General features: G+C 45.3%; 1 protein-coding gene across 1 annotated transcript in view; it reads left to right on the top strand.

Moving 5' to 3' along the window:
• PYGL (glycogen phosphorylase L) overlaps nucleotides 1–16,836 on the top strand; it is a 65,897-nt gene that overhangs the window by 6,399 nt on the left and 42,662 nt on the right. The window contains exons 3-5 of the mRNA XM_053365505.1: nucleotides 6,775–6,876; nucleotides 7,777–7,855; nucleotides 12,570–12,673. Coding sequence (XP_053221480.1) covers nucleotides 6,775–6,876; nucleotides 7,777–7,855; nucleotides 12,570–12,673 — 285 coding nt within the window. The remainder of the gene's footprint in view (nucleotides 1–6,774; nucleotides 6,877–7,776; nucleotides 7,856–12,569; nucleotides 12,674–16,836) is intronic.

The following is a 16,836-nucleotide window of genomic DNA, read 5'->3' as shown; positions in this document are numbered from 1 at the left end:
TCATAAATGTACCAACCAAGCATGTACATAGATATGGGGACCACATGTCTGGAGCAGCACAGGAAGACCCGTCCTGAAACCATTTTGACTCCCAAACTGACCAAATGTTTTCTCTGCAAGGAGGGAGGGGGTGAGGGAACCTTCCCATTCTCTCAGGAATTGGGGAATCACCATCTCAAAGGAAGGGGCAGGCTACCAGGAAAGGCAATCAGATAAGGCATTCTCAGATAACCTGGCAGACAGGAGATAAACAACACACTCAGATTTCTGCTGTAGACCGCCTTTTCTGTGCTGTAGGTATGATGTTTGTGGGGGGTGGTCTTGGGTTACACCCCTTCTGTGATGTATGGAGGGGTGGTCTTGAGCTCCGGGGCAGGGAATTTAAAATGTCTATATAAGGGCGGGCACACCTTTGTTCTGGGTCCTCCTCCTTTCCTGCGTGTGAGGGGAGCACCCTGTTGCAACAGATCAATAAAGATCAGGCTTACTAGCTGCTTTGCTTCTCAATATTCTCTGGTTGGCCTCTGTTATTTTCTCCTACCGATGGAGAACCTACAGACGACTCTTTAAGGGCTCTTGCTTCCCCCATAAGGGAAGAAGGGCAGATTTTGTTTAAAACTCTTCCAACCCTACAATTCTCCTTTCATTTGATGCCCTCTGCTCTGGGTCAATTAGGACGCAGGTGGCTCTGTGGGTTGAACCACAGAGCCTAGGACTTGCCGATCAGAAGGTCGACAGTTCGAATCCCCGCGACGGGGTGAGCTCCCGTTGCTCGGTCCCAGCTCCTGCCCACCTAGCAGTTCGAAAGCACGTCAAAGTGCAAGTAGATAAATAGGTACCGCTTCAGCGGGAAGGTAAACGGCGTTTCCGTGTGCTGCTCTGGTTCGCCAGAAGTGGCTTAGTCCTGCTGGCCACATGACCTGGAAGCTGTACACCGGCTCCCTCGGCCAGTAAAGCGAGATGAGCGCCACAACCCCAGAGTCGGTCATGACTGGACTTAATGGTCAGGGGTCCCTTTACCTTTTACTCTGGGTCAATGAGGGTAGGCACATGAAGGTGATAGATGGTTGAAGAAAGACTGCATCAGAAGGGAAGATCTCCCAGGGTAGGAGACTGGGAGAAGAAAGGGAAATTCCCAGGTGAGCTACCTTTGCGTGAGACCTTCCTTTCCTTTCTCTGCTTCTCTCTTTGTTTAGATTACCTTGTCTTCGCAATATCTCATTATGACAAAGCCTTAATGAAAATGCTATGCCCAAAGAAAGCACAAAAAGTGACAACGGAATTGAATTTCTTCTCCCTCCCAACTTGTGAATTTCATGGTGGTGAGGACTGAGCCTGGCTTATTCACAGAATCCATGCCTTGCACTCAGAAGGTCTAAGGTTCAACCCCTGCCTTCTCCAGCTTTGAAAGATACGCTTCTTAATAGGGCTGGAAGAGACCTTGTCACTGCCAATCCTGAAAAGCGATAGGCTGAAAGGCAGATCTAAATCCAGCGTGGAGGAGCTGGTTGCCCTCCTCGAATTGGATTGACTTAACCATCTCTTCAGTCAGGGTTTGGACTGTTAACGGCCTTTAATGTAGAGCTTTAGCCTGGTAGATTAAGGAGTAATCCCATTTGTGACATCAGTCGAAAGCCCTTTCTCTCAAGTGAGGTGGACAGGCTCTCTGCTGAGACAGCTTTGCTCCTAATCTGCCCTTTCTCCGGCTCCCATCTTTGATTCGGTGCTTCATCCTAGAGATTTCCAGAACCACCACATTTTAACTTTAGAAAAGCCCTGTCTTGCCTCATCGGATGGGACCCAGAGGTGACCCCTGAGCCACCATTGATAGCTCACATCAGGTGCCAGAGTGTGAAATAATATTTTTATTTATTTATACCACTCCCTTCCAGATTCAAAAACCGGGCTCAGGGCAGCTAACAACAAATTTAAAACACTTAATTATAAAAGCAGCATAAAATACAGTATAAAAACAAGAATAACAATAAAATTCAAAAATCAATTTAGGGGAAATAAGCATTAAATAGTCTCCAGAGCTAGCTGGCTGAATTGGTCCTACTTGGGCCAGCGAGGAGGCCAGGGGAGAATTAGCTGTGGGGTCTCAGAGCGGGTGATCTTCATAAAAGGGGAGGGGAGGGAAGAGAAGGAAAATAAAAGGTCAGGCTGAATTCAAGTTAAAGGCCAGGCGGAATAGCTCTGTCTTACAGGCCTGACGGAAGGAAGTTAAATCCTGCAGGGCCCTGGTCTCATGGGACAGAGCATTCCACCAGGTCGGAGCCACCACTGAGAAGGCCCTGGCCCTGGTGGAGGATAGTCTGACTTCCTTAGGGCCCGGGACCTCTAAACTATGGTTATTTCATGGACCTTAAGGTCCTCTGCGGGGCAGACCAGGAGAGGCGGTCCCGTAGATACGAGGGCCCTAAGCCGCAAAGGGCTTTAAGACGGAGCAAGCTTGCTTTCTGCTGCTCCAGAGGGTGGGAACCGAACCAACAGATCCAAATAGCAAGAAAGGGGAAAGGGAAAGGGATGCGGGTGGCGCTGTGGTCTAAACCACTGAGCCTCTTGGGCTTGCCGATCAGAGGGATGGCGGTTCGAATCCCCGCGACGGAATGAGCTCCTGTCGCTCTCTCCCTGCTCCTGCCAACCTAGCATTTCGAAAGCACACCAATGCAAGTAGATAAATAGGTACCACTGCGGCAGGAAGGCAAATGGCTTTTCTATGCGCTCTGGTTTCCGTCACGGTGTCCCGTTGTGCCAGAAGCGGTTTAATCCTGCTGGCCACATGACCCGGAAAGCTGTCTGTGGACAAACACTGGCTCCCTCGGCCTGAAAGCGAGATGAGCTCCGCAACCCCATAGTCACCTTTGACTGGACTTAACCGTCCAGGGGTCCTTTCTTTTACCTTACCTTTACGTTTACAGCAAAGGGGTTGGTCACTGTGGGAGCTGCGACCAGAGCTGCCCTGATGAGCCCCCAACTCTTGCAGGAGTAGAAATCCTCTTAAAAATATGCACAGCTAACTTATTTGATTTTGGCCCTGCTTTCTCATGCAAATGCTCCTCATAGATGATAAAACCAATAAAATAGAATACAGTGGTACCTCGGGTTAAGTACTTAATTCGTTCCGGAGGTCCGTTCTTAACCTGAAACTGTTCTTAACCTGAAGCACCACTTTAGCTAATGGTGCCTCCCGCTGCTGCCGCACCGCCAGAGCACGATTTCTGTTCTCATCCTGAAGCAAAGTTCTTAACCCGAGGTACTATTTCTGGGTTAGTGGAGTCTGTAACCTGAAGCGTCTGTAACCCGAGGTACCACTGTAATGAAAATTGCCCCAAACCACCTGATAAGCATTGGAGAAGTGACGATCAGAGGCAGGAATAAGCCTATGAATTTTAACAGGCTATATTTTATAACTGAATGTTTCCTCCTGACTTGAATAGGGACACGGGTGGGTTAAACCACAGAGCCTAGGACTTGCCGATCAGAAGGTCAGAGGTTCGAATTCCCACAACGGGGTGAGCTCCCGTTGCTCGGCCACTGCTCCTGCACATCTAGCAGTTCGAAAGCACGTCAAAGTGCAAGTAGATAAATAGGTACCACTCCGGCGGGAAGGTAAACGGCGTTTCCGTGTGCTGCTCTGTTCGCCAGAAGCGGCTTAGTCCTGCTGGCCACATGACCCGGAAGCTGTACGCTGGCTCCCTCGGCCAATAAAGCGAGATGAGTGCCGCAACCCCAGAGTTGGTCACGACTGGACATAATGGTCAGGGGTCCCTTTACCTTTACCTATGTTTCCTCCTGACTTTTTCTGAGCAGTGGATGTTCCACAGGGTTTAGTCATAGGGTGCCTTCTAAGATTTGTTCTGTTTACAACTATCCAAGCAGAGCAAATAAATCACCCCTACGGCAGGCAGAAAAACTACCTGCATCAAGGCAGGTTTATTTATGTATGCCTTTTTTGTGGTTACTGTACACAAAGTGGGTTCATACCAGATAAAAACACAGAATTCAGGTCTCCCAGGGGACCTGCGTGTCTCAAGTCACGTCACCTGCAACTTCCTTCCCTCCCCAGATGGCAGACCTGGCCCTGGATTGATCCCCGGCCCCTGTCTCCCAGAGCTGTCATTTTCTTCCTTTTTTCTCCGCCCCCCCCTTTTTAAATTATTATGTTTATTGCAAAACATACAACACTGACAAAAACAATACCACAATGACAACTAAACATTGACTACACGTCATCTAGCATCACACATATTTTTGACTTCCAAATCACCTCATTGTGCTTTCTAAATAATCTTAACCTATACGCACTTTCCGTTAAATCTATTACATATCAAGAATTTTTTTTACCTTTATGAATTTTTTTAGTATTCAAGATTCAATTTATACCTGTCAGGAGAATTGCATTTTCACAATATTGTTTTAAATATTCTTTCAATATTGTCCCTACTTTGCTCACTTTCTGATTTGAGTTTCCTCTTATTCTCCTGGTCATTTTCACAAGTTCCAGGTATTCTATCGTCTTCACCTGTCGGTCAAGCTTTATAGGAATTAAGTCGCCTTTCCAATTTTTTGTTACCAGAATTCTGGCCGCCGTGGTTGCAAACATAAAGATGGCTCTAAAGCTTTTTTGGATTTCAGTGGACATAATGCCTAACAGAAAGGCTTCTGGTTTTATTTTGTTTTTTTGAAAGGAGAGCTGTCGTTTTCTTAAGGCTTCAGTCATCTTAATTTTGTTAAAGGTGGCTGACCGTCGTTTGCACCAATCGTGCTGGGGCCAAACTCAAAACGGTGCAATCTTAACCCGGCCATTTGGCTCTGGAGACGGTTGCTGCGTGTTGGGCAACGAGATTGTTTCCTCACCGATGTACAAACCGTGACGGAATGGAGTAAGTTTGGTGGGGGAAATGTTCCTGGAATGCGAAGCACATGTCTGGCAGAGAATGAATTGCGTCGAATTGATCCTTGCTGGTGGCTTGTGGTTTGTCTAGGTCTGTCGGATCTTCTCTTTTCCTTCCCTTTATAATACAATCTCCGTGGTTTGCTGAATGTAGCGTTCCCAAAGGAAAGGAAAAATTGGACTCTGATTAATAGAATACACATGAGGCTTGACCAGCAAGACGCTGGGAGGACGTGTCGATAATAATTCCTCTCCATCCCTCGGCCCAGGTCGTTTTATTCACAAAAGAACTTTTTACACAGTGTTCGTAAGAACCGATCAGATTTCCTCGGAGCATTTCAAAAACCCCACATGGGACAAAGTTAAAACTCTTGTTGTTTAGTTGTTTAGTCGTGTCCGACTCTTCGTGACCCCCTGGACCAGAGCACGCCAGGCACTCCTGTCTCCCACTGCCTCCCGCAGCTTGGTCAAACTCATGCTGGTAGCTTCGAGAACACTGTCCAACCATCTCGTCCTCTGTCGTCCCCTTCTCCTTGTGCCCTCCATCTTTCCCAACATCAGGGTCTTTTCCAGGGAGTCTTCTCTTCTCATGAGGTGGCCAAAGTCTTGGAGCCTCAGCTTCAGGATCTGTCCTTCCAGTGAGCACTCAGGGCTGATTTCCTTCAGAATGGAGAGGTTTGATCTTCTTGCAGTCCATGGGACTCTCAAGAGTCTCCTCCAGCACCAGAATTCAAAAGCGTCAATTTTTCGGCGATCAGCCTTCTTTATGGTCCAGCTCTCACTTCCATACATCACTACTGGGAAAACCATGGCTTTAACTATACGGACCTTTTTGGCAAGGTCCATCTACAAAGAATCTATTTCCTACTTGATCATGCATAGTAGTCCAGAGTAAATAAAATAGGAATAAAAGGAGGAATAAAATGCATTCATCAAAACCCTGGAGGTCATAAACAGGCATAAACAGGAGAGACAGGATGGCAGTATTTACCATCTCCTTGTGAACTCTCTTCCTGGCCCTTAAGATCTATCTAAAGATTAAACTATATCAAAGTAGCTTACTTTGTACGGAGGATGCCTGATGAAGCAACTGACCTGTGTTTAGAATGCTTATACATGCCTGTCAGGCGTAGAGAAAGCAAATGGCAGAGGTGGAGAGGCCTGTGGGATTCGATCAGAAACTATTGTCAATGACTCAAACCCAGTCAACTCAATTCTTTCATAGGCCTGCTCCATATTTCACAATTCCTCATAGCAATCCCACCTGACCCCCACACTCTGGATATCTGCACCCCTACAGTTGAAGATAAATCAAGAGAGCATGTTCAGGATCACTTCCTAAAGGAAGGACTCTGCTCCCGCCTTGCATGCAGAGGACCCCGGGTTCAAATCTCCAATCCTGTTGTTGTTTAGTCATTTAGTCATGTCCGCCTCTTCGTGACCCCCTGGACCAGAGCACGCCAGGCACTCCTGTCTTCCACTGCCTCCCGCAGTTTGGTCAAACTCATGCTGGTAGCTTTGAGAACACTGTCCAACCATCTCGTCCTCTGTCGTCCCCTTCTCCTTGTGCCCTCCATCTTTCCCAACATCAGGGTCTTTTCCAGGGAGTCTTCTCTTCTCATGAGGTGGCCAAAGTCTTGGAGCCTCAGCTTCACGACCTGTCCTTCCAGTGAGCACTCAGGGCTGATATCCTTCAGAATGGATCGGTTTGATCTTCTTGCAGTCCATGGAACTCTCCAGAGTCTCCTCCAGCACCAGAATTCAAAAGCATCAATTCTTGGGCGATCAGCCTTCTTTATGGTCCAGCTCTCACTTCCATACATCACAACTTCTCCAATCCTAGCAGGTTGCAATGATCATTTCTTCTTCCTTTCCAGAGAGTTTACTACCTTTCCTTGGAGTTCTACATGGGCCGGACTCTGCAGAACACCATGATAAACCTGGGATTGCAGAATGCCTGTGATGAGGCAATTTATCAGGTAAGGGGGGGGAGGGGGGACTACTGCAATGCGCTCTGCATGGGGCTACCTTTGAAGGTGACCCGGGTCAGAATCGAGAGGAGAAACAGTTTTTTGAAACCACTGAGAAGTGAAATAAATTTATCACCTTATGGATCTGGTCATGGGATGGAGTCGAAGTCTGAGCTTCTTCCTAGAAGCTTCTGGTTTTGCAAATCCGTTGGCAAGTCGGGTCTGCCTCTGAACACCCGTTCACACAATGTTTCCCCCCTTGCGTGTGCACACAGATGCGATTCCCCTTCACCTTTTAAAAATAAAACTAATTCTGGAAGCGACAGCCAGTAGTACAAGACTCTGAAAACTTCCAAGCGTCAGGCGGGGGAACTTGGCTGAATTTCCCAGAGGCTTGGTTGCCTCCTATTTGCCGTTAGATTTATTTCCGTTAATGGCCTGTGGCTGATCTAAACGGTGCCTAAATCACTTGCACCCTCCCAGAACAAATTGTGCAGTTGTGTTGTGTAACAGGCCTCAACCTGCCTGCTGCAAAAAACGGCAGATTTTGACAGTTTGGCCACTTTCCGTTCCCATTTTTGTAGGAGTGTGTGTATTTGTGTGGGGCTTCACTTACGCTGCAAAGACAACTCTTGAGAGAGTTTTGCACAGAGGCAGCGTGGTTTAGTGGTTAGAGTTTTGGACCGGGACGTGGGAGACCCAGGTTGAAATCTCCCACTTGGGGATGAAGCTCATTGTTGTGACCTTGGGGCAATCCTCACTACCTCTCAGCCTGACCTACCTTGCAAGGTTGTTGGGGGGGTTAAATAAGATGGGGTCGGTGGTGAACCGTGTACGCTGCCTTGAGCACCTTGGAGTAAAATGTGGGCTATAACTGAAATAAACAAATCTCTATATGTGGCTCTTTAGCTGGGGCTGGACATTGAAGAACTGGAGGAGATTGAAGAAGATGCCGGCCTGGGGAATGGAGGCCTTGGCAGACTTGCAGGTAAGTGAGGAACCATAGAAGTTGTAGAGTTGGAAGGGACCCCCAGCGGTCATCTAGTCCAACCCCCTGTTCTGCATGAATGTTAGCTGAAAGAATCCCTGAGAGTTTGACATCCAAGCTCCATTGAAAGCATTATGCTACCACTTTAAGCAGTCAGGACCCCCCCCCACAAAGAATTCTGGGAACTGTAGTTCATTAAGGGTGCTGAGAGGTTTTAAGAGATTCATATTCCCCTGGGAGAGCAGCAAGTCCCAGTGTTCCCTCTTCGGAGGGATCGATTGCTAAATCACTCTGGGAACTGTAGTTCCGGGAGGGGCGTACAAGTTTCCTAACACCTCTTGGCAGCCTCCACAAACTACAGTTTCCAGAATTATTTGAGGGGAGCCGTGATTGTTTGAAGTGGTATCGTGGTGCTTTCAATGTGTGTTGTGAACGTGGCCAGCCCGTAACGTCTCAGAACTCATCTCTGCTTCAGCTAGTGAGGCCTGGTTCAAATGAGAAAACACAGGTGTGAATCACGAGGCCATTTCCAATCGTGCATAGGAAACTAATCTGAGCAAAAATGAACCGTCTTTCTTGGTTCAGAAATACCAGATTTTCTTGGCGCCAGTTCACAAGGACTCTGTTAATTTATGAAACAATATTTATTTATTTTATATGTTTCGTAAAATTTATATTTAGGGGGGGCCTCAAAGCGGTTACCCAAAAATATAAAACTCAAAGCGGTTCCCAAAAAATATAAAAAGATGATCACTTTTTGAAAAATCAAAACCATAATTTAAAACATGCAAAAAGTTCAAGCCACAATAGACTAAAAGAAATTAAAATTTCTACAAGTTTTCTGAACATTTGAGTAAGGTAAGGTAAAGGGGCCCCTGACCATTAGGTCCAGTCGTGACTGACTCGGGTTGCGGCGCTCATCTCGCTTTATTGGCCAAGGGAGCCAGCGTTTGTCCGCAGACAGCTTCTGGATCATGTGGCCAGCAAGACTAAGCCGCTTCTGGCAAACGCCGTTTACCTTCCCGCCGGAGCGGTACCTATTTATCTACTTGCACTTTGACGTGCTTTTGAACTGCGAGGTTGGCAGGAGCTGGGACTGAACAACGGGAACTCACCCTGTTGCGGGGATTCGAACTGCCAACCTTCTGATCGGCAAGTCCTAGGCTCTGTGGTTTAACCCACAGTGCCACCCGTGTCTCTGTAGGCATAAACTGCTCTTAAAAAGGATCAATAGTGAAACTGACGTTGGGATTCTGGAGATGCAGGAAATCTGGCTTCACCATGTGGCCTACAGGAACCCTCTACCCCACCAATTTCTGTACAGGGATGGCTCCACCTAGTGATGTAGCCACAGGGATATGCTCAGCCCCTGATCCGCTACAGCAGCCAAGACCAGCGCAGCTCTGATGAGAGTGCAGTCCAACCATGACCGAAGGCACCAGGTTGGAGAACAGATCTCTGCAAATAGATCTTCTAAAAGCATCTCGGTGTTGCGATTAGCATATAAAGCCCTTTACAGCTTGGGACCAGTTTAATTATGAGATCGCCTGCCCCATATGTGCCCACTCGACTGCTTCGATCAACGGAATTGGCATTTTATAGGTGCCACATAATACTCCCGACTCATTTGTAAGAACCTGGTCATTCAGTGTTGGCAGCATTGACACTTCGGAACTGCTTGCCTATTTATATCCTGCAGCCCCCTTCGCTGTATTTTTTCCAGTGAAGACATTCTTATTTAGACAGGCCTACTCAAATGTTTAAGGGACGCGGGTGGAGCTGTGGGTTAAACCACGTGACGAATCCACATGACGGGATGAGCTCCCGTTGCTCGGTCCTTGCTCCTGCCAACCTAGCAGTTCGAAAGCACGTCAAAGTGCAAGTAGATAAATAGGTACCGCTCTGGCGGGAAGGTATTTTTTTTATTTTTTTTTAAAAAATAATCTTTATTGCTTTTAACAACAAAAATGAAAAACACAACAAAGAAACAAAACAGACCAAAAACACAATACAAAAAGAATAAAAAAGAGAAAAACATTTCAAAACACAACCTTACTCTCTTTCACTTGTTTCCTCGACTTCCTCACACCTCCCTCCTTGTATTCCACTTCTATTAGTTAATTTCAGCAAATCCTTTCCATCTTTCTCTTTAATCTCAATTATACATAACATAATTTTCTTAACCTTATTTTAACCTTAAAACTAAAACTTATAAGTACTTAACTTCTGATAACATTTCTGCTAAATCCATGAAGTGTCAATCCTCCGTTTTTCTATCCCTCAAAAGAATTTTTTTTGTTAATTTCATATAAACCTTAAACTTAATATATACTTTAGTAAAAACTTTAAATTTCCAATCTTCTTCCCTCAGCTCCCCCCCGGTTTCGAAAACTGCCAGTCCTTTCCGTCAATTCCCTGTAGTCCTTCAATCTGGAAATCGAATGTCCGAGGCTCTTAAGTCCCCTCCAGGCCCCTTCTGCAGGTTTTCTTCATGTTCCTTAACGCCAAGTAACAGATCCCAGGAGAATTTCATCCTAATATTACGATCGTATCTTCTGAGCCGTCCAGCCAAATTTCCATGGCTAAAACTAAAGTCGTATTTCAAAATGTCTCCAAGTCCAAGAGCCCCCAATCCTTCAGCTCCCTCCGAATACCAACAGACTGTAGGTCCTTGTATAATAAAATCTTGCCAACTTTCCCTCTTCACTCCAGGCCAGGATCCAGTTTTCAAAATCCGACTTTCACCAAGTTCAGTCTTAAGCATCCTCAATTTATAGTCCTCAGTTTGCTTCTGTGGGACTAAAGTTCTCTCTTGTGTTGTTTTAGGTTCTATAGCAACAGCTGCTGCCAAAGTAGATTCCTGTGACAAGCTAGCATTGGTGTTCATTTCATGTCTGTGGTTAGGAATTTCCTGTTCCCAGTTGTCAATTATTATTTTTTTTGGAATCCTGTCATTCACTTTCTTATGGAGTTCTTCCAGCAAATAATTTATCTTAAACAATGAGTTCACAATTTCTTCAGTAAGCAACATTTTAAGTATTTCAAGGTCAGTCTCTAGTTTCTCAGGACCTTATCTCTCCAGCTGGCACTCACTCCTGCAGTATCAGAAATCTCCCACTAGAGGGACACAGTTTCCATTTGTATCAATTTAAGTTACTTTCCTCCATCTTAAAAAACAGAAGAGGACGGAAGAAACTTTGTATTTTAACTAACTGTCAAGTCCATTCTCTCAAAAATCTTTTAATATAATTCTCCAAACGTCAAGGGCAGCCCATTCCCAGGCTCAGAGCTGAGGTTTTTTGATTTCATAAAGCTTGTTATATTCAAAGTTTCCCCCTACGTCTTCAAAAGGGGGGTTTGCATTTTCAACGATGAATATTTAAGTCTTTATCAAAAACTTTCAAGATTTTAGCTTGTAGGATCTTTGCTTCAAACTATGTACAAAAGCGGAAGGTGGACTTCCTATTTGAGCCTCCCCGCGTAGTTGCCAAATTGATTCTTTCCCTTTTTATATCTTCCAATTAAAATTAAGTTCTTTTTGACCCTTTTACTTTTAAAATCTTCCGATTTGTTCTACTCACGGGTAGTTGCTTTTAGAATCAGATTGTCCATAGGAAAAAGTCAGCGCTCTCCGGCAACGGCTGTGCGGCTTCACTCCGTGAAAGAAGCAATCTGTTCGCAGCACCGCGCCACTCACCCTGTCTCGCTCCGGACCCCCGAAAATCGGGTCTCCCCACGAGTAGGGGAGGCGCAAATGGTGCCCGCCGAACCCCAAGGTCACAGGCTTCACCCGCCTGTGATTTTTGGAGGGTCCCCGCTTTCGCCGCAGCGCGGGACCCGATCTCACGGAGCTAGTTCCTCGGGAGGTCCGAGGAACTCCACCATTTGCCGATGGTGCCAACCCGGAAGTCCCCGCTCCAGCGGGAAGGTAAACGGCGTTTCCGTGCGCTGCTCTGGTTCGCCAGAAGCAGCTTAGTCATGCTGGCCACATGACCCGGAAGCTGTACGCCGGCTCCCTCGGCCAATAAAGAGAGATGAGCGCCGCAACCCCAGAGTCATCCGCGACTTTACCTAATGGTCAGGGGTCCCTTTACCTTTACTATACCTGCAGAGAAGGTGAGAAAAGCTCTTGAACTGTGCTCATAGCTGTCAACTTTCAGATTTGAAAATAAGGAATCAGCAGCCTCACTTGTCTCAGGGACAGTCTACGGGATATCTAACAATCCGGGATAGCAGCGGGAAGCAGCGCTGGAATAAGGGAATTTCCCACAAAAAAAGGGAAGGTTGACAGCTAGGACTGTGCTGGGTTTTCGTACCACTGAGCCTCTTGGGCTTGCCGATCAGAAGGTCGGCAGTTCGAATCCGCACAACGGGGTGAGCTCCCATTGCTCTGTCCCAGCTCCTGCCAACCTAGCAGTTCGAAAGCACACCAGTGCAAGTAGATAAATAGGTACCACTGTGGCGGGAAGGTAAACGGCGTTTCCGTGCGGTTTGGTTTCCGTCATGGTGTCCCATTGTGCCAGAAGCGGTTTAGTTATGTTGGGCACATAACCCGGAAAGGTGTCTGTGGACAAACGCCGGCTCCCTCAGCCTGAAAGCGAGATCAGTGCCGCAACCCCATAGTCACCTTTGACTGGACTAAACCATCCAGGAGTCCTTTACCTTTACTTTTTTTGGGTGAAACTTGAGCCCAGCTCTGCCTCTCCTTCCACAGCCTGCTTCCTCGATTCGATGGCCACCCTTGGGCTCGCAGCCTACGGTTATGGGATACGCTATGAGTACGGCATATTCAACCAGAAGATCAGAGATGGATGGCAGGTAACTTTGAAGCCTAAATGTGTATGATATGAAGCGCGGCACAGTTTATATCACAGTGTTGTGCAAAAGACAGCCTGCATTGCTACGGGTGAAGGAAGTGCACAATATATTTTATTGTGTTTTATGTATCTTGGAGTTTACTCACAAGCATCTTAGCTTGCATTGTGGCGAAATGCTTTTATGAGCTTTGCGCATAAGTGAGCATGGGTGCGCATGAGCCGTCCCCAGCCTGGCACATTCCAGAAGTTTTGGATTATGGCTCCTGTCAGTCGATTGATTGATTGATTGATTGATTGATGGATTGGTTTTTACATATTACCTTACAAATGTACCAAAGCCAACACCATTTCTTCCCCATCCCTCCATACATTTACATTTACATTTCCTCAATATTATTCTTTTCTCCTTTCTTCCACTTCCCTCTGCTCCCACTCGTTTTCCTCCACATTCTACAATTTACAATAATCTTTGCATTCTACGGTCTTCTCAAATCGTCTATATATTCTTATTATCTTTCCTTACTAATTTTTCTTCCATCCAGTACTTCACATTTTAATCTAGGCATGTTAGCGTATCTTTTTTTGAGCAATATTTTGCCATATATTCATCAAAACATTTCCACTCCTTTTTAAATTTTTGATTCGACTGATTTCTTATTATTGCAGTTAGTTTTGCCAAAATTGAATATTCATTTAGTTGACAAATCCATTCCTCCTTTGTGGGTATAGTTTGTGACTTCCACCTAGCAGCAATCACTATTCTAGCAGCTGTACTTGCATTTAGAAAAATTCTCTGTCGCCCCCGTGGTCTCTCTTCATCTAGCAATCCAAGGAGATATGTCTTTGGTTTCTTTGTTATTGATATTTTCAACATCTTCTTTAGTTCTTCATGTACTACTATCCAAAATTCCTTAATTTCTTCACACCTCCACCACATATGTATTGTTGTTCTTATTTCTCCACCACATCTCCAACATAGGTTGGATTTCAATTTATCTATCTTTGCCAACTTAACTGGCATTAAGTGCCACCTATAGAACAGCTTTACAAAATTTTCTTTTAATTCTATAAGGTACCCCTTAATTCTATATGAGGCAATAAATCGTATTGTGGCTCCTGTCAGTCTTAGCCAACATGGCTGAGTTGTAGAATTAATCATAAGAGTTGGAAGGGACCTCGAGGGTCATCCAGTCCAACCCGCTGCAACACAGGAATATGCAGCTGTACCTTCCGGGCATCAAACCTGCAACCTTGGCGTTATCAGTCTCTAACCAGCTGAGCTATCCAGGCTGTAGTCCAAAACAAGTGGAGGCCACCAGGTTTATTTATTTTGAAGGATTACAAAGCCTTTTGATATTTTAAGAGCGGAAGAAGAGACTGCTGGATCAGACCAGCGGCCCATCTAGTCCCGCCTCCTGTTCTCACAGTGACCAAGCAGATGCCTGTGGGGACCTTCAAGCAGGATTCGAACACAAGAGCCGGCTCCCCTCCTGCGGTTTCCAGCATCTGCTATTCAGAGACATTTACTGCCTCTGACTGTGGACGCAGAGCCTAGCCATTGCGGCCAGTAGCCACCAACCGCCCTCTCCTCCCTGAATTCGTCTAATCCTCTCTTAAAGCCATTCAAGTTGGTGGCCATCACTTTCTCCTGTGGCAGTGAGTTCCATAGTTTAACGATGTGGGGACTTCCGGGTTGGCGCCATTGTTTAATGGCGGATTCCCTCCGAGCTCCGGAGGGAATCGGCTCCGTAGCGTCTGGGTCTGGCCGCTGCGGCGAAGCGGGGACCCTTAAAATCACAGGCGCGGATGCCTGTGAACACAGAGACTCGGCGGGCACCATTTGCGCCCCCCCAATCTGCGACGGAGCCTTTTTAAAGGCTTCGGAACGGAGGCAGGGTGAGGCGTGGTGCTGAGAGTACTCCCTCGCCTACGGAGTGAAGCCGCAAGCCATAGACAGAGAGCGCCAACTTCTTCCAAGATCGACTGGACTCTAAAATATAAACCCGTGAGTAATACGGAGATTGGGACTTTATAAAAAATTTTAATTCTGGATTTGGAACGAGCGGGAAGGGGCTAAAAAGGAAGTCACCCCCCCCTCTTTGTAAACAATTTAAAGCAAAGGACTGAGCAGCTAAGGTCGAAAGAATTTGCTTCTTGTTTTTTTTAATGAAAAGATTTTGATTTCACGGTTTTGACACTATAAGAAGATTTACTGGAGGATAAAAAGAACTTGGGGACTGAAATTTTACCCCCCCCCCCAGACCCGGGAACGCCCTATGAGAAAGCCTGGTGTATGGAAGATTTTGACAGCTGTCAAGTGAGCTGTTAGTCAGCTAGCTGTCAGCTGGAAAAAGAAAACATTGTTTCTGCTGTTTCTGCTGGTTTATTTGGTACAACTTTGTTAAAAACAAGGAGGGCTGATACAAAATAACTGGACTTTTGGTTTTGAGCTGAAAGGAACATTAAGGAACTAAAATCCCCCTAGAGGGGGAATAAGGACATTACACTACAAAAATGACTGGAGTATGTAAATTCCAAGCAGAACTAGACAGAGTTTTCGTTCTCTTGGGAAACTTGAAAGATGAATACAATGCTTTGTCTACAAACGTATCATTACTACACTGGACAGTAAACAACAGCTTGGAGCCTGATAAGGACTTGAAACAGGAAGCCTATTTAACTGAACAAATAAATGAAACTGAAAGCGTAGAAACGATGGAGCAATGTGTTGTTTTTGAAGAAAATGAAGGAGGAGCAGGAGATTTGCAGGAGTTAAAGGAGAGTTACAACATGAGGCCTGACATGATGACAAAAAAGGATAATAAAAATTGGATGTGGAAAGCCTGGTCTGAATGGGAATCTGGAAAATGGAAAGATCTCCTCGGGAGGAGACCTGAAGACCTGAGGATTACAAATTGGTTGAAGGTGAAAGCTGGAGCTTTGGGGACATTTGGATCTGTAAGAAATCTGAAACAAGAGTTGGAGCACCCCATAGGCTTTGCTTTTAAGTATGGAGGACTGGCTGGAAGCAACATGGATTCTGTTGGGCCGGAGCCCCTCCGAGACTTGGGGCTTAACATTAAGGACCATCAAAGAGACCGGCGGAAAGGAACTGAGAGAGATATAAGGGCCTCGGACGTGAGATCTCCAGGCTAAATAAATAACATAAAGACTGATGGACATTGGTTGGGGTCTGGAACCGGGAAAAGGGTGGGCGGAGGTTGGGAATCCAAAGGGTGTATAAGGATAATTTGTTTTTTATAATTTAGTTAATGGTAAGGAAATTGGGCAAATCGTGGAAGGGAAATGTCGGTCGACTTCAGGAAAAAGGTTTAAGAATAATTAATGGGGTATAAGTATGGATGTGTGTTTTTAATAAGGTAAAATTGGTTTTTTCTTTTTAAATTAATTGAAAATAAGATTGTTAAAAATAAATGGAGGAAATGGAAAAAAGAAGGAAAGTAAAACAATAGTAAGTTAGAATAAATGTATAAGTTAAGGTAAAGAAATAAGTTAAGGACTTGCTGAACTGACAATTTAAATGGGAATACAAGAAGGGGAGGTGTGAGGAGGTCTGAGAAATAAGGTTAAGAACAATAAGTATCAGAAACTTTTATGTGTTTTTATTGTTGTTTAGTTTTGAATATTTTGTATTTTTGTGTTTGTTTTTTTCTTTTTTGTTTTGTTTATTTCTTGTTCTTGTTTGTTGTGTGTTTTTTGAAAATCCTAATAAATATTAAATTAAAAAAAAAAAAAAACATAGTTTAACGATGTGCTGCATGAAGGACTTTTATCTGCCCTGAATCTTCCAATGTTCACTTGCATAGTTTCATCAGCTTCTACCATGTCGCCTTTTAATAGTCTCTTTTCTAAAATCAAAAGTCCCGAATGCGGAAACCTTTTCCTCTCTCTTCCCTTGATAATTTTGGTTTCCCTTTCCTGAAAAACCTTCATAACCTCTGCATCATCCTTTTTAGGCAGTGAACTCTTGTGTGTGTGTGTGTTTGGGTTTGGTAAATAGTTGTGGGGGCCCCTCCTGTTTCTTTCAAAGGCTTCCAGGGAGTAGGCTGGGACAATGATTAATAGAATAATCTGGCAAACCGATAACTGGAGTTCAGGGAGGAGATCACAAACTAGATGTGCATAGGCTAATTTACCTTGGAT

Source organism: Podarcis raffonei, chromosome 1, assembly GCF_027172205.1.
Source record: "Podarcis raffonei isolate rPodRaf1 chromosome 1, rPodRaf1.pri, whole genome shotgun sequence".
NCBI classification, from domain to species: domain Eukaryota; kingdom Metazoa; phylum Chordata; class Lepidosauria; order Squamata; family Lacertidae; genus Podarcis; species Podarcis raffonei.
Note: the sequence above shows the minus strand (reverse complement) of the source record. Positions and strands in the feature narration are given on the sequence as shown.